At 44.8% G+C, this 22,128-nt stretch overlaps 1 protein-coding gene across 3 annotated transcripts in view; it reads left to right on the forward strand.

The window, feature by feature from the left end:
* Window positions 1–22,128, forward strand: part of ADAMTS2 (ADAM metallopeptidase with thrombospondin type 1 motif 2) — a 402,877-nt gene that overhangs the window by 119,175 nt on the left and 261,574 nt on the right. The window contains exons 1-2 of one of the 3 annotated variants that reach the window (XM_030573536.1): window positions 18,045–19,386; window positions 21,094–21,455. In XM_030573536.1, the coding sequence (XP_030429396.1) occupies window positions 19,299–19,386; window positions 21,094–21,455 (450 nt within the window). In that variant the 5' untranslated portion in view covers window positions 18,045–19,298. Of the gene's footprint in view, window positions 1–18,044; window positions 19,387–20,393; window positions 20,427–21,093; window positions 21,456–22,128 lie in introns of those variants that run through there. The other 2 variants (XM_030573538.1, XM_030573537.1) reach the window with 2 other exon arrangements.

Raw genomic sequence — 22,128 nt, forward strand, 5'->3', positions numbered from 1 at the left:
TTTGTTTGTTTGTAATTACTTCCAGTTCTTTTGGAGAAGAGCACCTGGTAGACTACTGCTCACATAAGAGGCATCTTTGTCTCAGAATATATCACTGGGTGTAACGAGTGAAATCCAAATGAGCGCATGCAGTTCATCTTGCAGAGAAAAACAGTTTGGAAGCTTAATCCACTACCAGTATTTAAAAACTAAACTGATCACTGCACTTTCAGCTTGATTTTCACTTCCCTTGATATCATTTTTAAATAACTAAGCATTTTTATTGTCTTTAAAAATGTCCATGGTTGTCATTTTTCTTTTGGAAATGGCTTTATTTAAAGGGAGCATTTTATGTTCATCTCTCCATCACTTCACTCTTACCTGTTGCTCAAAGATGCCTCTGAAATTCAGATTGCTATATCTTGATCTTCCACTGCACAAGCCTGCTTCACTAAATATAACTGTTCTTTTTGAAGGCTAATATGCTGCATGCATGAAAGTGTGAACATAGGAATTATCATACTGGATCACACCAGGAGTCCATCTAGTTCAGTACTAACAGTGGCCAATTCTAAATACTATGCAGTCTGGCCATGCCCCTTCACTGGGGCTACAGCAAGCCAGGGAGAAAGAGAATAAAATCGCCACAGGCCAGACAGGTCCTGCAGCCTCTGCCTGAGGGCAGGTAAGAATCCCCTTGTCCCACACTGAAATAGGGTGACCGGATGTCCTAATTTTATAGGGTCTTTTTCTTGTATAGGCTCCTATTACCCCACACCCCCATCCTGATTTTTTCACACTTGCTATCTGGTCACCCTACGCTGGAACAGGGTATCCTAGAGACACCCTTTCCCCATCCCACACTGCCAGGGGCTTTCCAAGAGCCTGTCCCATGCTGGCATAGACTGTCCCAGACATCATCCCCCTGTCCCATGCCGGCAGGGGCTTTCCTAGAGACACCCCCGTCCCGTGCTGGGAGAGGGCTGTCCCAGAGACAATGTACTATAGGGAGGGAACTGGCCAGTCTCCCACTAGGGAGGGAGCTGTCTCAGTATTCCCTGCTCTGGGAATGTCTTGTCTCCCCTGCTGAGGGCCTTGGGCTAGTCCCCTCTGCCCCACGCTCTCAGTGGAACACAGCCGGCCCATTCTCATTGTGGGCTAGGAGGTATTAGGGGGACAAGGAGAACATCAAGGACAGCTCAAGTTTATCCCGAGGAGGAAGGCCGTCTGTCCAGCACACAGTATTGGCAATACCCCACCACAGCAGGCAGCATTTCAACACGTCTTGGCCAGGTCCCTGGGCACACAAGGGGAGGTGGGCATCTGATCTGAGGTCGCAACAGATGGAGTGTGCCTAGGCACTTAGGGAATTAACTGCTTATAGTGGAAATCTATTTTCTGAAACCCAAGCAGTTAGTAGTTTGCTTATGCTCTGCAGGGTGTGAGGATTTTATCCTATCTAATATAACTGAGGATCTTTAGCTTATACATATAAATGTCTAAGCCTTTTTTGAACTCTGTTTTTCTTAGTCACAGTGATCTCTTATAGCAATGAGTTCCACTGATTCATTTTTTGACTGTATGTATTTTTTTTTTCCTTTTTAATTGTTTTAAGTTTGCTGCCTTTTGTTTTTATTATCATCCCTCTTGTTCTTGCATTATAAAAGGTAAATAAGAGTTTGTGGTTTATACATAGAATATCAAGGTTGGAAGGGACCTTAGGAGGTCATCTAGTTCAACCCCCTGCTCAAAGCAGGGCCAATCCCCAGACAGATTTTTGCCCCAGATCCCTAAATGGCCCCTTCAAGGATTGAACTCACAACCCTGGGTTTAGCAAGCCAATGCTCAAACCACTGAGCTATCCCCCATCATATACCTCACTATAACATCCCCTCTTACTCATCTGATTCTTAAACTGAGAATTGTAGTCTTTTAATTCTCCTTCTACATGTGAAAGTGTTTCCATATCTTTAATAACTTTCATCACCTGTCCCTGGACCTCTTTATTTTCCTGAAATCACTTACCCGGACAGTCCAACAATGGACTTGTGTAAAGTATGGTGGCAGGAGAGTAATCGTGGGACAAATTCGTGTGTGTGTGTGTATGTGTGTGATGGGATCTCGTGCTAGTGTTGACATACGAGGATTCGGCAAATGCTACTGGGGAACGTGGATGTGTGAGATCAGACTAGCCCTGTTTCTAGATTATAGTGGGAAGGTGTGTGCAATTTCAGTCACACTATCTTGTCCACACAAGCCATGTGCCATACTAGTGCAGAAATTGCAACAAATAGGGCAACAAACTTGGGTGCAGGTTTAAATTTGGGGCTTCTTCTCCTAGCAAATGCCATCGATCCCTCATGGTTCCTCCACCTTTCCAGAGTTACTTCTTGAAAGACAATGATGTTCTCTTATTGGTTGTAATTGGCTGGAGGCTTATTTAATGGTGGTCTACATTCACCATGTCCGGTACCATCTCTGGACATCTGTGTCATTTTAGAGGGACGGCAGCGCCACCTGCTGTTCCACCACACACTGTTGGGACTGACGACAGATTGTCCTTGACTGCTTATTTGAATGGTTTCCGTGCTTCCATTGCAGCTACTCTTCATATTTGGATGGCGTTACACTATCTGCAACCTGTGGATATGCTCAGTGGCATGATGCTGCCTCTGGGAAGTGACCCCCGCAGAGTGTGTTCACCTATTTTCTAATGGATGGAATTATAGTGCTTAAGCATGCATGAAGGAGCTCCTCTTCTTGTTGAAGTGTTAGGGGGCCTGTGCTTTTGGAGTAAAAAAATCTGGGTTCTATTTCCACTGTTGTAAATTTCCAAGTAGTCATGCAGCATGCAGTGGAGTGACACCTGTGAAGTGCCTAGTTGGCCACAGATTGGTTATAATAATAATCTCCTAGTTTAGATATTAACTCTCATGACAGAGTATCAAAGCATTAATCACTGCTAGGCGAAAAAAGTTTCCTCAGAAGAAGATTGAAAAGATTGGTTCCCTCATATCACTCAACAGGTTAGTGAAGTGCTGAGGAGTGGGCAATATGCTGAGCTCTTAAATGGGTAAATAGCTAGATCTGTGGGTTATTTTAACTTTCACAACAAGCCTGCACGGTGTGAGTTCTTGTTACAAACTTAAAATCCAGGCCAGGTTCGGGAGCCTGGGCTGATTTAAGGTTTTGGACAGACAGCCATGTGAAATTCAGTGGCTTCAACGTACAACTAGGCAAACTCAGGCTGTTTTGCAGTGGTTTGACCAATATTTTGAGGGCAAGATAAGAAATCGCATATTCTTGTGGATAGGGCAGTAGATTATGAGGCAGGAGACTTGGGTTCTATTCTTTGCTCTGCCATGGAGCTCTTGGGCAAGTCACAGCATCTTTCTGTGCCTTTCTCCTCTTACCTTTTGTCGGTCTTGTCTGTTTACAATATGAGCTCTTCAAAGCTGTCCATTTACCGTGTTCCCGTACAGAGCCTAGCACAACGGGAGCCTGATCTTGTTTGAAGCCACCAGGTATTATGGTAATATGTGGATTGCAGGGAAAAGTGAAAATAAATCACTCAAACTACTGCAAACTAAAGCTGCCTGTTTTACACAGCTATTAGTTAACGCTCCTCTCCAATTATTTGTTTTCTTCCACTTTTGTGCTGATACTCTGATAATGATGTCAAAGCAAGATGTGTCTGAGCTGCAAAATTCAGATCTAGCTCTTGAATTGCCTCAGAGTTTGAGGGGTATTTGAATTGAACCTCCCTCTAGGTAAGGTCAGAAGCACAGCATTAGGATTTTACATAGTAAGAGTGGTCACCAGCAGCTCAGCTTGCATTTCAATCCTTTCGAGTTTGAGAGCAGAATTGTCAAGACCTCTCCTTTTCATATGATTTGGATCCTCTTCTCAAACACCCATTTCCGTTCCTCCCCTTTCTCCTGCTGCTTATAACTTCCCACCTGGAGAGTGGGAGAGCACAAGCAGCAGCATGTGATTGACATGTCTGTGTTGTTACATCAATGTCTGTGTTAAAATTGCATTAGAAAAGATGAGGCAGTGTGGAACACAGTAAGTGAGACACATATAGAACCCAACATTAGGAACTTCCCGGTACCATACAATTATGGATAGGAATGAATTGCTGCGTTGTTTTAGCAGCCTTTGAAAAGGACAAGGGTTTAGAAATGCTTTGCTTGATCCAGGCTGTAAGGATCATGGGCTGCTCTATATTTTCCTGTTGGGACATGGACTGCTAGTAATTATGGTACCATGCCCTTCAGAGGACAAAAATAGTGTAGGTTTCTAAGTGCACCAGACAACATTTGTTGTGCTAACTATGTTTTTTCTCTTGTTCTTTTTTGGAGCGGGTACTACTTGAATTATGATCTCTGTAATATAATCCGTTTGTGATAGAAAACATAACTCACATGAATACTGGTGGATAAAAGATCCATGGTTAAAACATAAAGAAGAACTGAGGCCCAAGAGATGGAATCTGAGATCTTTGAAGAAGAAATTTTTCTGACCTTGAAGACAGAGTTGTTGTGTATAACTTGCTCTACAGCTGGATTTCCAGTTGATCCATTGATATTTATGCATTCCATTGGCACATAAGAAATGACCTGCTTATATCAGTATTCTGAGACTATCCACCTCGTGGATCCTGTACTATGGCTCACTGGCCAAGAAAGGGAATCTGTTAGTTGATATTGACCTGGATGATGTAGAAGATTCCTGTGAATAAAAATAAAATTGATAAGCTTTTAAAAATATTTGCTATTAATTTATTTTAAAGAATACTATAGTGCTTGTGTTTGTCTGTATTAGAACATGTGTACATCATGTTAGTTAACATAACTTAGCACTAGTACATAAGGACTACCATGCTTAACATCATGTCAGCCAGTTGTGAATAACCCTAGGGTTACAGCCACCTGACATGTTAACTATGGCATGTGTTTAAAATATGTTCTTATACAGTGTCATTTCCCAGTGTAGACATGGTCCTTGGTAAAGCGTTAAACTTTTGAAGCCTGAAGTATTGGTTTCAGTTCCTTGGGGGCGGGTGGGTGGGTGGGTGTGTGTGTAAAGTCAGGGTGAAGTAAGGAGTGGAAAAGGAGGCTCAGAGACTAGACAACCACTAACTTTAAGAATCCTCCCGTCGTCTCCTCTATATCACTTACATTAGTGCATGTATATTACAGAACAGATACTCGTCGTAAACCTTTCCAGGCAAAGAATGAAATCCCTCTTATGAGGACAGATGGAGAGTTATGCAACTTCAGGAGGATTATGCACATGTGTATATGTAATGTTGTGAAGTCCCCCGGTGGATTACAAACTTGAGGAGTAGTAGCAGCACAGATTTGGATTAAAAAAAGCATAACTTTAGTAGTGAATGTAATGTTTGTAGAAGGGGCTTGAAGGCTGGAGTCCCCACTGAACCAATGCAGCCGAGTTAGTGCAGTGCCCCTTTATAGTGTCTTAAGTCTGACCAGGTGTAAAATGCTTTGTTCAGTATCAGAGTCAATGCCAATCCAGTCCTTGGTCTCTTACTGATACCAGATACAAGATGCCAGTGGGAGTTTGGTTTGGTAATGTGGATGCCTTTTTCACTAGGAATTAGACTTAGATATATCAACTCATATGACTAAGCTCCTGGGAAATGATTACTATAGACCTGCGATGGGGTAGAGGGAGGGGTTGCCCCTTCATTTCTTTCCCCTGGCTGTCACTGAGTCCTGGTAACCATGGGATTCTGCAAGCTCTTCTAAACAAGAGGATGTGATGTGACTCAGTGGGCACCTTGGGCCTTTCCAACCAGAAGATAAAACCCCAATGTACACAATGATCATTAACAATTGACCAGAGCCTTATCTTGCCCAAAATTCAAAGTGGGGAGGTGGTTTAGAATTTGTTACTCTTCACCTAAAGATATGTATTTTATGTAGTTTAATAAAACTGTAAGGTATCTAGCAGATACATGCTAAGTGGCACAACTGTTTCCTGTTAAGAACTAACATTTCCTGTTGGGCTAGATGAGTTTGAACATCTGTGAACTCATGCGCCACTCTGGAAGAAATACGTGTATCTCAATCAGCCTTTTCCAAATAGGAATGCTAACATCAAATAAGCAAGGAATAAGGCTTAACTGTTTCTTGTGACTGATTTCTCTATCCTCTCAGTCAAAATATCCCTCCTATCCAGAGCTGGGAGCCGCAGAAGGTCCCCCAGGGTTCACTGCTCTGTCTTCAAATCTGCATTGGAGAGTGAAATACTCCTTGCACACATGAACATAGACTGATGATAAGAAGCTATTCTTGTGCCAAAGAGAGAATTTCTGACTGACACAGACAAGATGCCTAGACCATCCTCTCTCACAGATTCTATAGTTCTCGTAAGCTGCTACCAAAGGAAGACAGACCTCATAAGTTATCAGTGGAAACTTTTGTTTGAAAATGTGAAACACATAAGAACAGCCATACTGGGTCAGACCAAAGGTCCATCTATCCCAGTATCCTATCTTCCGACAGTGGCCAATGCCAGGTGTCAGAGAGGGAATGAACAGAACAGGTAATCATCATGTGATTCATCCCCTGTTGCCCATTCCCAGCTTCTGGCAAACAGAGGCTTAGGGACACCATGCCTGTCCATCCTTGCTAATAACCATTGATGGACCTATCCTCCATGAACTTTTCTAGTTTTTTTTTTTTAACCTGTTAGTCTTAGCCTTCACAACATCTTCTGGCAAGGAGTTCCACAGGTTGATTGTGCATTGTATGAAAAAATACTTCCTTTTGTTTGTTTTAAACCTGCTTGGGTTTGGTTGATCACTGAGATGCCATCTTTTATGTAAGATCACATCATTTCTATGAAAGTGAAAACTCATCAGTAAAACCTTATCTCAGTTTAACTACTTTGAACTTCAAACAGCACGATACCAAAAATTTGTTCACAATGTCCAGGGAAGTAAACAGCTAGGACATGACATTTCAGTAGGTAGATTTCACATTTTTCACTGCTTACTTTGCTTTCTGCTTTATAGGATTTTTTTTCTGTCTGACTATGAAATGCCCTTGAATAACTTTCAGTAGCTCCATATTAGAGGATCAAACATTAAGTACAGAAAGCCAAATAATGGGAAAACATTCTTGTAAACTTAATCTAGTATATAGACATTGAGTCTGAGTCTGATATTATCAACACCCATTTCACACCGGGGACACTGCACTGAGTATACTGGGATTGCTCCTGATTTACACTACAAAAAACGGGAGGAACAATCAAACCTTTCTGAGATTCTGCAATCAATGCAATGAACCAGATAGCCAGGAAGCCTACTAACTAGCTTTCAGGTCACAAAATGAACCTTGTGATCTACTTGTCACTGTTGGTTAAAATTGCAGCAGACAGCAGCCATAGAATTGCTGAAAGTTAAATATTTGCATTAAAGTGATTTTATTACATTTGTGGAAATGAGAAAAGGTCATTAGAAACATTCATATTTCTCTTTGTGCCCCAGGGGCACGGAAGGCTTAATGCGTGATCTGGGTTTGCTGGAAAAAGCAGGCTTTCCACAGCTTTGTTTCCAGGTGTAAATTGTTTTATTATGCCTTCTAAATTTGTTTCCTTAACATCCATTTATATCCACTTGCCTTACTATTTCCACCCTACTGGCAGTAGCAGTTCAGCAGCAATCCCCCTTGAATCACAATGGTTCTCTTTCTTTTTTTTTTTTTTTTTTTTTTTTTTTTTTTGTATGAATCAAGTTTTATTACTTTTTTAAGGAAAACATACAATGTGCCTGCTCAAATAAGGGCTATTTGTATTACAGATGAGACCTTGATGCATCATTTATAGAATGCACTGAGGAACAGCCAACATTGTTTTACTACATGCACTTCAATAATGGCCCATCTTTTACTAAAGATTTTGTAAGCTGTTCTCATTACTGACATTTAGCACTAGGTTCACAGTCACCCTACCCTGCACTTTAAGGACCCCAGTCTCCCACTGCAATCAGTTGGGGTGCTGGTATACCAGGAATGAAGGGTTGGGCCCTAAATTCTGCCCTACAGAGGAGAATGAAAATGATCCTAGCTCTACTCTGTAGTGTTCCCAAAGACCTGAATTTCCTAATGCCAGTGATGCAGGTTGCTTACTCTAGTACAGGGGTAGGCAACCTAGGGCATGTGTGCCGAAGGCGGCACGCAAGCTGATTTTCAGTGGCACTCACACGCCTGGGTCCTGGCTACCAGTCCAATGAAGCTTCTTAAACATTTTAAAAACCTCTTTTACTTTACAGACAACAATAGTTAGTTATATATTTTAGACTTATAGAAAGAGACCTTCTAAAAATATTAAAACGTATTATTGGCACGCGACACTTTAAATCAGAGTGAATAAATGAAGACTCGGCACACCGCTTCTGAAAGGTTGCCGACCCCTGCTCTAGTATATGTTTTATTGAACAGTTCCCTTCCCCACACTCCTCTGTCCCAACCAGTGAAGGGCCAAGTAGGAGCTAAGGCAATTTTAAACTCCCCTGATGTTACCTCCTTCATGCACAGATGCAGAGACTGGAGCTAAAGAAAATTTAATTTGCTACCTGGGCAGTAGTGATAGCAATGGGTTTAAGCATTTAAGTGAGAGAGGGAGATGAGTGAGGCACATATCCATCAATTTTTCACCTCCCCATTGACTTTGACCGCCCCCCCCAGTCATCAATAAACATTTCTGTTTGTAACCATTGTGCTCCTGTGGTAGGCTGAACTTCCTCCAGAGCAGGTGACTCTCTCACTGAGTCAGACTTCATGAGCTCCCAGAATTTATTTGGCTCAGATACTCTTGTACCTTCTCCTTTCCTGTCACCAAGGTACTTTAACAGCAAGCTACAGAAACAGTGTCACCTCCATGACCGAAGAAAAACCACTTCAAATATGAGCTTCTGGTTGGCGGTATATTTTCCTTAACCTGATTTGTAAGGATTTATCTCTGAGTCAAGTGCGGGTACCATCAAATGAACTCAATATCTCTGCTTCTGCTTAAGGCTTAAGCTCCTCTCCAAAGATACAATTAGTTACAGTTTTCTCCCTTTCAGTGTTAAGGCTCTTACTAGCCCAAAAGGCATGATTTTAAAAATTAAATAAATAAAACATGTAGCTTCGATTCCTAAGTTGCAAGTGCACCTGCATCCTTTGAGCTGGCAATATAAGGTGGTGAGAATAGGAGAAGGGAAGAGCTTGTCTCTCATTGCTATGGGAAATGAAAAGTTATTTGCCTCATTGTCTGTAAATATAAAGAACAAAACTCAAAGTACGTTTAAAAAAATTGTTCAAAATTGCAGGATGACTTAAAGTATGAGCAGTGGGTGGGGCACTGGACTGGAAGTCAATTTATTCTCTCCTTTACCACTTTGGCAAATTACTTTACCCTTCTATGCCTGCTTTCCCTTCCCTCCTTTGTCTGTCTAGCCTATTTAGACTGTAAACTCTTTGCAGCAGGGACTGTTATGCTATGTGTTTATACAATGTATAACACAGAGTTCCCTGTCTCCACTGCAGCTTGGAGGTACTGCTGTACTACAGAAAAATATTCTGCAGCTGGAGAATCTCAAAAATGCTTTTTTAAAAAGAGGGATCTATTTGTAGAGGAAAAAAAATCTATTTATGAAAAGTCTGTATCAAACATGGGACTGCAAAACAGGAGATTTAAAAATGAAAGGTCTCTGATGGCATTGCAGCTAGTCCATCCCTCTGTGGCTACACTGCTATTTTTAGTGCACTAGCACAATCTGCTGGTGTGGGTATGTCTTTGTGAGCTGGACATTACACCTTCCAGCTCCAGTGTAGACATAACTTTGGGCAAGTCACTTAGTGTATGTCTACACTGCAACTAGACACTTGGGGCTGGCCTGTGCCAGCTGACCCGAGCTTGCAGGTCTTAGGCTAAAGGGCTGTTTCATTGCAGTATATATGTTTGGGCTCAGGCTAGCACCCAGGCTCTGGAACCCCTGAAGTGGAAGGTAACATAGGTCTGGCTGCAGCCCAAATGTCTACATACCCTTAGGGTGTGGCAGAGCACGGAATGGCTTTCATGGATTCCAGGATACTGCTCTAACCACTGCATCATCCTTCCTCTACAGGCCTGCCGGCGGATAGTGTGGGAACACTTGTACTGCTGCTGCCCATGCAGTGGAGTAATAGGGGATTGACAGCCCTGGGTACTGAAATCTGGCACTAAATCTGCATTTAAAAAAAAATTAAAAAGGAAGCAAGGATTTTGCCCTTTGACTCTGTTTCCTCCTCTCAAAATAGGTATCGTATAAATTTAGAAATGGATTGGATAGTAACGAATAAGAGTTTTTCAGGAGGGAAATCAAATGTCCCAATACTAATCAGCTAAAACTAAAATCACCCAAATACTTGTATAGGAAAGGCAGGTATTCTGGGAACATGCTGGGTAAATCACATGATGAGAATGTTAATAGTGAGGCACTAAATCAGCACAGAAGGAACCAAGGTGAAAATGAGGAGAGATTGTACTATTTATATAAAACAACCCCCAGTTATCCTAGCAATTACATGGAGATGGCTAATGAAGGGTGTGGTAACAATGAACATTTGTGGATTATGATGAGCGAGAGAGAATGTAAAGGGGGATTAAGATAAAGCATTTACTTTAGACCCTTAAATCAGAACTAAATGGCTGAATGAATACCAAAGATGAAGAGTTACAAGACTCAGTCCTCACAGTGTATTTCAGTTATTTGGATATTGGTTAGAGAGACCATTTGAGAAAAGTTCTTATGAATGCTAACCTGAAGTTTCAAAAATTAGAGAAATTAGCTAAAGGGGAAGCAATTTTGGACATGGCATTGACAGACTAGGAGGGCATAAGTAGGAACTTGGCATGAAGCGTAGAATTCTGGAGTAGGCTATCAGGAATTGACTGTACTCCCTATGCTGTATTAGTGGGAACAAGTAGGAAGTTGCACGAAAGCCTGGGAGAGAACAATTTTGTGAAATTGTGTAATCCCAGAGTAGATGGATGTTCTAAGTGAGCGCATGTAGACTGACTTGCACTGAGCATCTGCAGGATCAGGGGAGTGCGAGGGTGAGCTTTATGCCACCTTTACACCACTCCACTGCCTCTCAGCTTGTGTCACGCAGATAAAGCTCTGTTCAATTGTTTCTCTTGCTCTGTGGATTCAATGAAAACATAATTACTTGGATTAATGTTTGGAAGGCTGTCTTTAGCCACCTGGATAGAAACTTTAGAGGGGAAGGATGTCCAGGGGCTAGTGCCAGGGGCTCGTAGTGGTGGGGGTTAGTGCCCCCCGGCCCCTGACTGGAGTTTGAAACTTGGCCTGCCCACTCCTTTGTGAAGATAGAGGCTGTTGGGCCGAATTTGGGTGGAGTTGTGGCCCCATGTGCCTGTTTGTCCTCCTCCCCCAAATCTTTACAGTCCTTCCAGTGCCCATGGGCACTAGACACCCACAGCCTCTGGGGGGAGACAGAGCAGGAGGCACTATGAATCCCCAGTTCCCAGAGGGGTGAGACTATTGGATCTGGGCTTTGGGTACTTTCTGGGGAAGTGGAGATGCAGGAGGAGGTTTGGGTCTGGGGCTCCCAGAACCACCTGGCCCCTGGTGGTGCTGGTGCTCTTCAGCTTGACTATCTGTGCAAGAGTGTGGGGCTGGGTGCAGAAAGGAGCATGAGATAGCTCGGACTGGACAGGGGGAAAGATGTGGGCTCGGTGCAGGGCTGGAAAGTGAGACCTCTAGGCCTCCGCCCTAGGAAAATTCTGGCTGCGCCCGTGGTTGGCACACTAGCCTGAAACTTGGGAGACCTGGGTTCAAGCCCATGCTCAGTCACAGACTTCCTATGTAACCTTGGCCAAGCCACTTAACTGACAGCTCCCCATTGTGAAATGGAGATGGTAGTACTTCCCACAACACCCACGGGAAATGGTGGATAAGTACATTACAGAGTGAGGAGCTAAGAACCTGCAGCCGTGGGAGCCATGTAAGCATAACAAATAACTTACATTTAAATTCTGTAGAAATGTTGAAATCACCAGGGAAGTGCTGGCTCAATCTGGCACTTGATATACTGAAAGTAAAGACTTACAGAAACACCCATATGATCTATGCTGCATGAACATAAGACTGTTCTGCTATGCGGGGCTGATTCAGCCAGTGCCACCAGAGATGCAATCAAAGGGACTTTTCTAGTGTCACGTTTACCACTAATGCTACAGTATTCCATGTTGTGGAATACAAACTGAAATCCCACAGGAATTGGGATGTATTATTGCCAGGAGCACATCGTGGGCTCTTTCCTCCTCTTGTTTATCAGGAAACCAAAATCCATTGTTTTCCTAACCCGCTCCACAAATGCACATGCCATTAGAGACATGTTATCTGTTCACTCCCCTGCTACTCATCTTGACCCCCTAAAAGATTGCACTGCAAAGGAATTTGTGGCAGATGAAGTGGGAGAAGGTCACGTAATAAATCTTAGGTCTTGGAGTTAGGAGGCTGCATCAAATGCCTACATAAAAGGGTCCATCCTTGCATAAATATCCTTGCTAATAAGGGAAAATCCATCCAGAGCATATAGCCTATGCTTCACCCAAGTCCTAATATTGGACTCAACTTGTACCGAAGAGCCTATGTGGGCCCTCTGTGCTGAGCTGAATTTCATCCTTCATCCATTTAGTTTTTTTGCAATATTGTAATTTTCTTTTGCTCCTCTAGCCCAGTGGTCTCCAAACTTTTTTGATCGTCACCCCATCAGTAAAAAAATTTTGAGCACGCACCCCAATATATGTATGTATGTTTATTTATAAATTATATAATGTACTACTATACTAATATATTATCTACATTATAAAACATACAAAAAATAGAAATTAAAGGATGAGATACAATATTAAAATTTTTATTGTATTTTATTTATTAGTGGTACAAAACCTTTTTACTCTCTCAAAAAATTAATATTTTTAGTGAGCAATGTGATTGAATATGCTTCATTATTTCTGAAAATCTTGGTTTAACACTTTGTGATACAGTGATTCGAAGGTCTGGATTAGGGCTAGGGTGCGGGAGGGTGCTTAGAGTGGGGGTACGGGTCTGGGAGGGAGTTAGGGTGCGGGAGGGTGCTTAGAGTGGGGGGTGCAGGGTCTGAGAGGGTGCTCAGGGTGGAGGTGCGGGAGGCTCAGGGCTGGGGCAGGCAGGAGGTGCAGAGCACTTATCTGGGGCAGCTCCTGTTTGGTGCAGGGGGTGTGCAGGTGGCTCTACACACTGTGGCACCACCTCCATGGCCTCGATTCTGGGGGCCACAATTCTGGGAGCTACCCCCCCACCCTGGGCAGGGCCACCTGGAATGCAGGGACTGCAGAGCCCTGGGCTAAGGGGGCCCCCAGGCCCTGGCCTGCAGCACTAAAGCCCCTTTTGGAATGCGGCCCTACGAGCACGGGCTGGAGGACTCGGGAGGAGCAGGGGCAGCCGCACAGCCAGCAGCCGGAGAAAAGTGGCGCTTCTCTCCAGCCGGCTTTGAAGGGGAAAGCACCGCTTCTTTCCGGTCGCTGGCTACACGGCTGCCCCTGCTCCTCCAGGGGCCAGAGGACTCAGGGCCACATTCTGAAAGGGGCTTTACAGCTGCAGACCTGGGCCCCGGGGCCCCCTTAGCCTAGGGCCCTGCAGCCCTTAAAGCCCCTGCGTTCTGGGTGGCCCTGCCTGCGAGGGAGCGGGGCAGCTTCCCCGCTCACTCGTTCCCTCCCTTCTCCGGCTGCCGCCCCCGGTGGTGCTCCTCCTGCTGTGCCCCCCAATGGATCGTCTTGCGTGCACCCCACTTTGGAGACCACTGCTCTAGCCAGTTGCTTTTACTGCTATTGTTGCTTCTATGAGGGTTTCTTTAGCTACCTCTTTCTCAATTACATGTTTCTCTGGCACTGGAAATGGTTCGTCCTGCTGTCACCTTATCTTAGAAATGAATCTATCAAAAAACAAACAAACAAAAAAAACCTTGAACATTCACACCAATGTACTAACTTCTGCATCAGGCCCCACTTTGAGTTATGTATTTTTTTGTCATTGAACTCAGACTAGTGGGAGGGGAGAGAAGGACAGGGCTGTTTCATTTTAGTTTTTTGGCATACGGTGTTGCAAAATACGTTTTAAATACATGTGTCAGGTGGTGTATAGTACTGCCACGTATCAGGGATAAGAAGGGTTCAAACAATAGAGGGCCTAGAAATTTCAAGCGTGGAGGAAATGAACTGGCACAGAACTTTAATTTTTCTTCCTTTTAATTAAGATTTATAATGTCACGTAACTGGTATGTATACATATGGCTAGGAGCAAAAGCAGAAAAACATGATCTGCATGAAAACCACAAGCAGCTGATCTATAGTCCTTTCACATAAAAATACTAAGGTCACCAATAACAGGGTTAGAAATAAAGTTTCTTCCCTCCCTCGCAGGAGAATCTTTGGAGTAAGAACTAGGAACCATGTCATGCCATTAATTTTAAGCAGAACTCCCCCTATGAATTTCATTGGGGGTGGGGGAATTTTGCTTAAAAACTGATGGACTAATGCCCCTTGGAGAAGGTATAGAACATAAGAATGGCCATAATGGGTCAGGTGAAAGGTCCATTTAGCGCAGAATCCTCCTTCCAACAGTGGCCAATGACAGGTGCCCCCGAGGGAATGAACAGAACAGGTAATCATCAAGTGATCCATCCCCTGTCGCCCATTCCCAGCTTCCGGCAAACAAATGCAATATAATGCCAGAAAGACTCCCTCCACCCCCCCACCCAGAAATTTTCCTTTCAGCAACATAAATTGATTTCTCCTCTATAACAAATAAGGGTTTTGAACTCTCAGGAACAGAGGGCGGAGTGCTCTATATCTATATTTAAAAACATTCTCGCAAAGCAGCAGCTAGTGCCATAAATTAAAGACACGTGCACTTTACTGAGCTAAGTAAAATGTGCTACAAGAAAGAAATAGTGCCCTGCACCCTCAGACCAGTCAGGGTATCCCCCCCACCACCTTCCACTCTTATGAGAAACTGGTATTACCAGGACTCTCAGAGGCGTGAGCTCGAACAGGCTGAATACTGGGGCCTTTACTCCAACTGAAATTGATGGTAGCTTTTCTGAACAAAGACTTGAGGATTTCATTTAATCAAAAATTAAGCCCAGATTTAGAACAGAGGTAAAGATCAAGGGTTGCAAGTCTCAGGCTGAACTTGGCCAATTCTGTCATAATTTTGTTTAAAGGTTTTATGCTGGAGCCTGGCAGCAAAGGAAGTGGCCTCTACCTTCATTAGACACAGCAGAGCTGTTGGTGGTAGGTGGTTTGGTTAATCTGCACTTCCTACGCTAGATTACTCAGTCAAGTTCTTCTTGCTGCAAGGCTTCATGCTGTGGAGGATATATCAGTTTGGACAGAGCTACCTGCTATTGTGGTGTTGGAACAGCATCTTAATGGGACAAGTGCAACAGCATCTTGCATTTCAGCTCTTGTCAGTCATTGAGGCTCTGGTCTTGGGCATGCCTGGGGCCACTCCCATTGATTACAACAGGACCAAGATTTCACCCATTAACTTCAGTGGAACTATGATGATTTATAGCAGTTAAGGCTCTGGCTTCATCACTTGACTGAGGCCATGTCTACACTACAAAATTAAGTCAACCTACTTTTTTTCTGGCATACAGCAGTAATTACATAGCTTGTGCATGTCTGTGCTTTGCTCCTTGTGCCAGCGATGTGCATCCTCGCCAGGAGCGCTTGTATCAATTGTACTGTCAGCATGGGGCACTGTGGGAAGGCTCCTGAAAGCCATTAACAGTTGACAGAAGCAACACAGTGTCTGTGCTGACACTGTGTTGCCCTAACTACATCGACTTTGACTCTACACTGCTGGAGGCGGTGGAGTTATTAAGTTGGTGTAGCTGGGAAGTCATGTCAGTGGGAGCAAAATTTAAGTGTAGATACTTCCATAGTTAGGCTGACATAAGCTGCTTTGTATCAGCCTAACTCTGTAGTGTAGACCAGACCTGACAATCTTACCAACTATCGATTTGTTTCTATTCTCCCTTTTCCTAAGTTACAGAGAAGGTTATAGGCAAAGCAGTTCTGGAGGCACCAGGAACCAATGGATTTCCTTTGATCTTCTTTGGCTGTGGTAAGATAATAACAGCTGCATGTGAAACTTATTTGCTCCATAGAGAAACTTGTGGAAGGTTTGTTGGTATCTTACTCTTCCTTGCTTATGTCATAGCTCTTCAATGCAGCTGTTCTCCATATTAAGCAGATTTGCTAACCTCCAACTCTTCCAATTAGATTCCATCTCAGTTAACACAACTCTCTTGTTGGCCAGTCCATGTGTTGTATTTCCACAGCATCTGTTGTCACTGTATTCTCTCTCTCAGGAACATGCATGCGAGACCTTTGGTAATAAACATATGACCTGTTCATGTTCCCCTCAAATCAGTGGGGATTCTGCCTGTGACTTAAGTCAGAGCAAGACTGGATCCATGGACTCTAAAGGAACCATATCACTTTAAAATACAAGCCCAATAAAAATAAAGCTGGAGCTTTACCAGCCATGGAGCTGTACTGATGAGCATATATAGGATTTTCAGTAAGAGAAGCTGCTCAATACAAGCTCACAAAAAAACAAACAGGGAAATCTATTGCAAAAGCTTCCCCCAAAGAAAAGGGCATCCAAGAAAAACACTAAAGAGAAGATTGATATGTATAGTTTAAGTGGTTCTGCTCTTACAGGTATCTATCAACCCTCTTCCCTTTTTACCAGCTTTAAAGATCAGACTTCCCAAAACAGAGGAGGAAAAAACATAGGGATATAGACCAGGAGTTCTTAAACTGTGGGTCATGACCCCTGAGGGGGTTGCAAGGTTATTATGTGGGGGGTTGTGAGCTGTCAGCCTCCACTCCCAAACCCTGCTTCACTTCTATCATTTATAATAGTGTTTAATCTTAAAGTGTTTTTAATGTATAAGGGGGCAGAGGTTGCACAAAGAGGCGTGCTGTGCGAAAAGGGTCACCAATACAAAAGTTTGAGAGCCACCCATATAGACATTATAGACTCATAGACTTTAGGGTCAGAAGGGACCAATATGATCATCTAGTCTGACCTCCTGCACAAATCAGGCCACAGAATCCTACCCACCCACTTCGAACACAAATCCCTAACCTATGTCTGAGTTACTGAAGTCTTCAAATTGCGGTTTGAAAACCTCAGGCTGCAGAGAATCCACCAGCAAGTGACCCATGCCCCACGCTGCAGAGGAAGGCAAAAAACCTCCAGGGTCCCTGCCAATCTGCCCCGGAGGAAAATTCCTTCCTGACCTCAAATATGGCAATCAGCTAAACCCTGAGCATGTGGGCAAGATTCACATTACCAGACTGGATCAGAAGTGAGGTCCATCTTCTCCTGTACCCTGTCTCCCACAATGACCAGTACCAGATGTTTTTTACAGTCTTGTTCTACTCCAATATTTCTACTTTTGGGGCTTGGTCCTACACCCTCCCACTGGGTGTAAGCCCAGTGGAGTCAAATGGGTTAATAATGTAAAGGCTGCAGGATTGGGCCCTTAATCATGCAGAGTAGCAATAAACAGGGATAGCCAGTGAAAACTTGCTCCAGGAAACCATCAAATGCAAATAATCCTTGGGATGTAAAACGTGCAAATACACCTATGACTCAATCTACTATGAGTGAGACCCCAAACCAGTGACAACAAAGAGGCAAGGCCTTCTAGACTACTGCAAAATGGGCCAGTAAACTGATGAAAATAGTAAATAATCCTGGAAGTAAACGTATATTTATTCAACTGCTATACTAAAGTCACATGTAAACATTGGGCCTTCAGGCTGTGTCTGTCCAGGTAGCAAAATTATTATGGCAAGAATGTAACTTATTTTCTTTACATAAAAATCACAGTTAATAATTATTTATTGTTATTTGCATTACATTAGCACCTAGAGACTCCTTGCAAGATCAGGGCTCCATTGTGCTAAATGCTGTACTGGCAGTCCTTGCACCAAATAATTTACAATCTAAATATTCTCCACCTGCTCCCCAAGAAATGCTCTGCTCCAAATGTATTATATCCAGGTGAAACTCTGTGATTTTGATTTGCATTAGTCCATGTCATCATTTTCTTCAGTTCTGATCTTTACATTTCCAAATGAATCTGAGACTCAAGTGAAAACATCTGAACATCACCTGGCCTTGCATGAAAAAGTTGCTTGTTTTTCATGCAAATCCTTGGATTAATACCAGGGTTGCTCTGTCTCTGTTTTTGATGCAAACATTTTGCACAACTCTACTTGTTGCTGATAAACTGCAAATGGGGAGGAAAAGGTGGGGAGGGTGTGTGTGGATGTGTATTTAAATAAGTGTTTAGATTTATTTAGTAATACTGAGAATTTCTAGCGGCTGTAGCAGCTAATCCGACTACTTGGCCAGAAATTAGACGTGTCCTTCAATTTATAAAGTGTTTGAGATGGGAGCTAACTTGTGCGGCAAAGTTGAGACCCAAAGATGATAAGCTTCCCTGAAGGGGAGGTCAAATTTGGCTTCTTCCACAAAGCGGCCTGAGTGCCAAATTGAGATGTGGGCCCAACTTCCCCCGAATGTGCTCTGTGTAGGGATCTGGTCCACGTCTTCAGATCCGTGAGTAACATAAACCCACTGGGAAAAGGAGCGTGTGCGCCCCTCATCTTGCTGCGCAAGGTCTAGCGTAATGTCAGGACTCCAGAAATAACGAGAGCTTGGCGCAGACTGAGGTCCGAGCTGGGCGTCTTGGGACAGGAATTTGAGCGCATTAGGACCTGGAGGGAGCGGGGCGCTCACTACTCTGGGCTGCTGCGAGCGAAGAGTCAAGGGCAAAGAAACGTGGCTGTCGAAGCGGTGGGTGGGGAAGTGTCCCGCAGCCAGAGTTGGATCCGAGAGGGAGGGGAGCCGCGGGACGGCTGCCAGGGCTCGCTCCGGAGCAGCGCTGCGCTGCGCTGGGTGGCAGCGCCTCTGTCAATCAGCCTGACTCCACTCCCGCACGCCCTGTGTTCTCCAGTGCTGCGCTCCAGCTGCCTCCTCGTGTCTCCGCTCGCTGCGAGCTGACAGAGCGGCCGCCGCTGCTGCCGGGTGCATGCACCGGGGGACCGGAGCGGGACTGAGGCGTCCCGGGGCGGCGCCGGGCTGCCCTCAGTTGGTGCTGGGTAGCGGCGGGGAACTTTAACGCTGGCTCCAAGTGTTGGGCTCGGTCTGCGGTTCAGCTGCAATGGATCCTCCAGCGGGGATCGCCTGTCTGCTGCTCTGCTGTGCGCTCTTCCTGCCCGGGAGCGCCCTGCAGAGCTCCAGGGAGAGAGGTAGGTCTGGGCTGGGGGCTGGCTCCGTCCCTCAGACCCCCACCCCAGGGCCGTCCCTAGCTATTTGGGTGCCCTGCAGCCTCCCAAGCTTCCCCCCGCCCCAGGGTCTGGGAGGCTGGAGCTGTGAGGGGGGCACTTTTGGGGCCCCACAGTGGCCCGGGGGATTAGCGGGGGGGCCGGGAGCAGCCCGCTCCGCTTCCCTTGCCCCAGCCCCAGCCGTGTTGCTCAGGGGAGGGGGTTTGGGGGAAGGGATCCCCTCAACCGCTTCCCGCCGCCGGTGTGGAGGGGGGAGAACCGTTCCCTAACTCCCCCTCTTCCCCCAGCCATACGGCTGGGGCCGGGGCAAGGGAAGCGGAGCAGGCTGGGGCCGCGTTGCTCCGCCGCTGGTGCGGGGAGGGGGCGCATCCTTTCCCCAACCTCCCCGCACTCACCGGCGGCGGGAAGCGCAGTGCCGCGGCTGGGAGCTGACGGGGTGGAGCGGGCTGGGGCTGGGCTGTTCCGCTTCCTGCCGGTGCCGGTGAGTGTGGGGTCGCTGGGGGAAGAGGTGGAATGAGGGTGGGTCAGAGGTGGGGCGTTGGGAGTTGTCCCGGGCCCCACCCCTAAGGACGGCCCTGCCCACCCCCTGCTGCCATGCCCTTGGCCTAGCCCCTGCTCCCCTGCAGCCTTCCCCTCTGAAGTCCCAGCTAGCTGCCCTGGCGCTGTCAACTCCCCTTTAACTTCTGCTCACACTTTTTTGGGCGAGACTTGCAGTTGCTAACCTCTTCTGGCGGCAGCAGCAGCAAAGGGGCAGATGGGTCTGCCTCCTCCGGGGAAGGGACTTCTGGCATCTGGAGGAATGACACTGCTGTGCCCGTGTCTCTGCAGTCCCATAGCCACCCTCTGGCAGCCCCAGCGGGAGGATAAGACTGGAAAGAGAGGAGGCTGCGGGAGACTGGTTTAAATCCCGGAACGCATGCGAGAGAGAGAGTGTCGAGAGGGGGTGGGAAGTGGGAACCTGGAATGAACTCTGGTTTCAGTGTAACACATCTGACAGATCAGAGGTTAGTGTGTCAGATCCTGAAATTCCATGTGTAGAATAAAACACATTGTAGCAGCTTTAAAAGCTCTGAAAGTTGACGAGACATTCCCGCTGGTCCCAGCCTGAGTTACCAGCTGTATATTGCATCTGCTAATCATGCTTCCAATTTGTTTAGAATTTGATCAACTTCTCCCACCGTTGTTTTTTGGGGAAACTTATTTTCGTTTATAATATCAGCATTTGCAGGTCATAAATTTAAACATTTCCTTCCCCTAACCTCTGTGTATAGGCCTGGTCGGAGGTCAGTTTAATAGACACTGAAGCATTCTCAAGGATTGTGCCAGCAGTCCCCAGAAATTCAGCATCCTAGGTGATTAATGACAACAGTCTGAATAGCTCAGCTGTCTCAACTGACTTCATTTCATAAAACATCTGGAAAGGGGATGCAGGGTGCTTATTTTGTAGGAGGACTTTGCTGTCTTACAGTCTCTTATTATTGCACTTTGCTCTATGTTAGGAACTAAAACAGTTTGAATGACCTCTACACAGTATGTTTAGTCACACTTGTGAATGAAGTGGCCATCTCCCTTACGTAATTCTGTGATGGGGTAATGGATCATAGACTGATAATTCTAAACCAATAATTCTAAACTAATTTTTAGTTTTAATACTGTTTTTTATCTTTAAAGATCCTATTTTGAGGAACATAGAGGAATACAGACTTGTCGTCCCAATCAGCACAGATTCAGAAGGCAGATTCCTATCTAACCTGGTGTCTGGACCTCCAAGGGGGCGCTTCCGAAGAGATGCTGGGGATATGCAACTTGAAGCTTCAAATGAGCAAATATTTTATAATATCACTGTTTTTGGAAGAGAGTTTCACTTCAGGCTGAGACTGAACTCTAGGCTGGTTGCCCCTGGAGCACGAATTGAATGGCAAGAGGATTCTAATGTGACTCATATTGAACCACTCCATGGGAATTGCCTATATGTTGGGGATATCACTGATTTGCCTAACGCTTCAGTTGCTATAAGCAACTGTGATGGGCTGGTAAGCTGCTTTGCTATTATACCTAATATGACTTTACTTAATTTTCCTGTACTATATATATTGAAAATGTGTTGAACTTTGTCCTTAAAACTTGCACCTCATATGCTATGATAACTATGAATTCAAGTTAACTAGGTGTTCCTTAACATAGGGGTAGCTGTGTTGCAACAATAGCTGCTTTTACAGGTAGACTGGGAGCAAGTTCAGTGAGAACAGGCATGTTCTGGTTACAGTAGAACAGGGGGGAGGGATAGCTCAGTGGTTTGTGCATTGGCCTGCTAAATCCAGGGTTGAGAGCCCCCTCCTTGAGGGGGCCACTTAGGGATTTGGGGCAAAACCAGTACTTGGTCCTGCTAGTGAAGGCTGGGGGCTGGACTCAATGACCTTTCAGGGTCCCTTCCAGTTCTCTGAGAGGTATATCTCCATATATTATATTATTAATAGTTAAAATAGACTGCTAAATACTGTAACTCAGCAGTGATTTTTCATTAGAACTTACTTGAGGTTTTTAACATTTAAAAGAGGAATAAGCGTCATGTTGTGACAACATATTTAATCTTCATAATATGGCTTTTATCTTTCTCATTTCAGTTTAGGATGAGAAGGGGATTTTTAGAAGAGGAGAACATTGCAAACAGATTTGACATGTTATGCTTTTATCTCTGATAATGAA

This window comes from Gopherus evgoodei, chromosome 8 (genome assembly GCF_007399415.2).
Source record: "Gopherus evgoodei ecotype Sinaloan lineage chromosome 8, rGopEvg1_v1.p, whole genome shotgun sequence".
NCBI classification, from domain to species: domain Eukaryota; kingdom Metazoa; phylum Chordata; order Testudines; family Testudinidae; genus Gopherus; species Gopherus evgoodei.